Source organism: Girardinichthys multiradiatus, chromosome 1 (genome assembly GCF_021462225.1).
Source record: "Girardinichthys multiradiatus isolate DD_20200921_A chromosome 1, DD_fGirMul_XY1, whole genome shotgun sequence".
NCBI lineage: Eukaryota > Metazoa > Chordata > Actinopteri > Cyprinodontiformes > Goodeidae > Girardinichthys > Girardinichthys multiradiatus.
Genome location: NC_061794.1, coordinates 18,321,068 through 18,325,181, shown reverse-complemented (window position 1 = coordinate 18,325,181; position 4,114 = coordinate 18,321,068). Strand labels below are relative to the sequence as shown.

The 4,114-nt window shown below is 41.3% G+C and overlaps 1 protein-coding gene across 1 annotated transcript; it reads left to right on the top strand.

The window, feature by feature from the left end:
- Positions 1–1,502, top strand: LOC124871337 (transcription factor HES-5-like). Its single transcript, XM_047370593.1, has 2 exons — positions 1–262; positions 353–1,502. The coding sequence occupies exons 1-2, from the start codon at positions 104–106 to the stop codon at positions 800–802; spliced, it is 609 nt and encodes a 202-aa protein (XP_047226549.1). The 5' UTR covers positions 1–103; the 3' UTR covers positions 803–1,502.
- Positions 1,503–4,114: the final 2,612 nt, after the last annotated feature.

Genomic DNA, 4,114 nt, shown 5'->3' with positions numbered 1-4,114 from the left:
ATTGAGCATGTGGCAGTCCTGCGTTCCCTGAAGCCCTTCCCAGCCCTCCCATTGGCCCGGGGACTGTGAGAAACTTCAACAAGCCTAAGACTCACACATTCATATGGAGATTGGGGTGTATAAATACAGGACTGCAGCAGTGGAGACATCAGCACAGACTCCACTGGCTCTTCAGACTGAGCTGAAACGCTCTTATTCTGCAACGATGGCACCTACTGCTTATGGACAAGCAAGCAAGGACCACCTGACTCCTGCTCACAAGGTAAACTTCTCCATGAGCTCCGACACTCCCCTTGAACAGTGTTGATGAAAAGCTTCAAGCTTAAGTATTTTTTATTTTTATTTCCTTCAGCTGAGAAAGCCGATGGTGGAGAAATTACGCAGGGATCGCATCAACACGAGCATCGAGCAGCTGAAATCCCTCCTGGGTCCTGAGTTTCTCAGACAGCACCCGGACTCAAAGCAGGAGAAGGCCGACATCTTGGAGATGGCCGTGTCGTATCTGAGAAGCTGGCAGCAGCAGAAACTGCAGCAGCAGCAGCAGAGCCTCCTGACCTCTGGGCCCATAACAGCCTGGGATGGCTACTCCCGCTGTGTTCAGGAGGTCGTCAGCTTCTTGTCCCGCTGTGAGGTCCAGAGTCAGGCCCATAGACTGCTCCTCAGCCATTTCCAAGGCCTGCAGGCATCCAGCAGGAACAGTCCTAGCCCTTGCGGCCCCTCTCCTCCCAGCTCTCCCCTCCATCAGGTCAGCTCCAGTAAGGGCATGAGCCCAGCCAGTAGCGCTCTGTGGAGACCCTGGTGAAACAAGGCCTGGGCACCTTCAAACAGAGAGAGAACTACGTCTGTGAACGTCATGGACAGAAAGTAAGACTCCCTGGAGTCTAATTTATTTTACCTTGGCACAAAGTGGCTCTGTGTAGTGAAACTGTCAGTGTTCCTGTGGAAGGACTGAAAACATTCAGGTTTTACTGAATATTTCTGCCATGTGTGTTCATATTGCAGATCTTCTCAAAATACTCTGTGATTATGTTCTCTGTTCCTGTGAGGAACATTAATAGCAAGCTATTGCTGTATCGTTTAAACCACATTGGTTTTAAACTCTTTAAGTGTCTGTGACATTTGATTGAATGATCTGTGTATTGATACTGAGTATCAATGAAGTATATTTTTCATCATCTTCCAGTTGATGAAGTATAAACAAGCCATAAAATGATCCGGTGGATCCATGTTTACTGTAATCCTGCTGGGATTAGAACACTTTTATTTGTAACCATTGTTTGGTTTTATTTGAATGAGTGTTACTGGAAGTTATATTTCCTGTCTACTTATGATGTCCATAATAGATGTTTTTCATCTTCTGCTTAATACCTTTTATAAAGGTCTTTAATTCTAGCTTCAGGCTTTTCTGAAGGAATTTCTTGTATTGCTTCTCTAGAGAAGTTTGCCTTTGCAAATGTACAAATATGAAATAAATAAACTTCTGATGAAGTATTTAACACAAACACCAGCAGTTCTCTTACTTTTAATCATTGTTTTATGCAGCAAGTTTTCATTTCACGCACTCACTTCATCAACATATCAGATTCATAGGTAGAAGGTCTCAAGGTACAAAGAAAAACACGCAGCAGACAAAACAACAGAACAACATATCCAAGCAGAAGTGCACTTTGTGATCCCATTTCTTAAAGAACATGTTATACAGACACAGAGAGAGGGTGGGGTAATCTGATTAATATGCAACAGGAAACTTTACAGTTCTGTGAGCTTTATTACATGCAAACGCACACATAGTAAATGACTGTAGGCTTGTAAGAACGTAGCAGGGGGCTCCAATTAACAAATCACATTCAGCTCTCCTGACTTTGATCTGATTCATCTAGAAGACATTCACCTGAAAGACCTCATTAGGCTAAATATATATATATATATATTTATATATATATATATATACAAAGAAGGTTAAATAAGTTGTTGAGTGGCTTTCTAAGAGAAAGTCAAAACAAATCTAGTTGTTATTTTGTTCTATATTTAGAGCAAAATCTCAAGCATCTGTAACAAATATTTAAACAGAAAGCTATAGAAAACACAATTAGATAATTTTATTTTGTCCACTCTCTTTACAGGTCTTAGATCATTTCCTCCATAAGTTAACAATCATCTCCCTGGTTTTTTCCACGTTGAACACCAGGTTATCTCTGCAATAGGCTGTTAGTTGCGTGATTCCATCCCAGTTCACCGATTCATAATTTCAGTGAGTAAATCCCACCTCGGTTGTATCATCTACAATTTAATGATCAGGTTTCCTTCATGTGCAGAAAACAGACATTAGTGATATTAAAACTCTAATTGAAATTCAAAGATTTTTAAGTTCTGCAAGTTTCTGACAAAACGCCTTTCAAATTGTTTGTAAGTGTAGGAGAGACAGATTTTCTATCTCTGGCTCTCCTGTGTCAGGTCTTTGCTTGTCGTGTCTTCCTGTACTTTTAAAGTCCAAAAGTGCCAGAAGTGAAAAGACAAAGTGAAATTAAACTATTAAAGTGTCAAATGTAAATTGTGTCAATATATGAAATCATCAATAAATACTAGAAAAAAAACTCAATTAATTTAACATGCATGTTTTTTAATTGCAGGAGGTGGCCAAAGTACCTGGAGAGAACCCAAGCATGCATGCCTGCATTAAGAGAGCATGCAAACACCAAACACCATGCAGGAAGATTCTGGGATTCAAACCAAAGATTTTCTCACAGCAAGGAAACAATGCTTAATGTGCCACCATGCACCATGCAACTCAGAGCCTCATCGACAGTGCATCATGCTTGGTGGAATCAAAGCTTCACCTTCTGAGTTGTCATTAATGTGGCCAGCTTCAAAAGTGTCTCCTCCTTCCTGATGTTCTGGTCATGAGAAAACTCCAGGCCAGTGATGTGAAGAAATAATTCAGAGTGATGTGTTTCCCACAAGACCTCTGAAATGTACTTTAACAATCTGTTTAAACACATCAGAAATGATCATTGTAATAAGTATCAGGCATAAGAACTCAGATCAGTCAAGGAATGGGTTCATATTATTCTATCAAACACCACGTTCATTTAAAAGCAGGATGCAATCATTATGAATAATTAACGCTAAAGCAACCATTAAAGTAGTCCAACTGTGTTGCTTGTGTTTTGTCATCCTCTAAGCTACATTCTTCATTTTTTAAAGTACACCTGGGACAGTGCTGTCATGATCAGGTGCAAGGATTGGACTGACAAAAGAAGAAAAGAAGACTTTGGATCACTTTAAAAGACCCCAATAAAGTCTGGTTACCTGGAAATACAATCTAGAGAAAAAAGCACTATGCTGTATTACTGTATTGTCACATCTACATTATTTCTCACAGGGATTGTTAACATTCTATTTTGTCTGTCCTTGTTTTCAAACAGGTGTTTTTAGAAACTGAGAAATGGACCGGGGATGCCCCTGCAGGTCACACGCTCCACTTTCCTCTGTTTCGGTGGTCGTAGTATCACGCCTAAAGTTTAAATTATGTCTCAAGTGCTCCTAAAGTCTTTCACAACTTTTTTTTCTGTGTGCAGAAGTTATGGAGAGTGTGACATTTCTGCCTGAGACTTTCTCAGGGTCTAGTATGCCAGGCCAGATGGTCTGGCTGAAGCCGCCCCCTCCTCTTCTTCCCCTTCAACAGGAGATCAAACACCGTAGCTAATGTGATGTGTAACAAGACACACTTCTATTGTCCCCCATCTCAGGGCCAGTGAATAGGCACAGAGTGTGGGAAACGAGAGATACCACACTCACAGAGAGATGGCTGATGGGTAGCAGCCCCGCGCCGCCGCAGGTCTCCGTGATGGATGGGATTTTATGGCAGGAATTCAGAGCTCCCGGGCTGCTGGTGGGAGGGGAACCCATCTTCCCACACACTTGTAGACAAAGAGCTTCAGCAACAGGGTGGTGCACACAAAGCTTTGGGGAATGTCAGGTATGACAAGAACCGACAGTATTCTCATTTTTATATTATGAATGTAAAATAAACTTGATGGGAGGAGATGAGGAGAAAAAAAACTGTTTGGGAATTTTTGTTTGGCATTTGTTTTTACAACAACATCATGCAGGT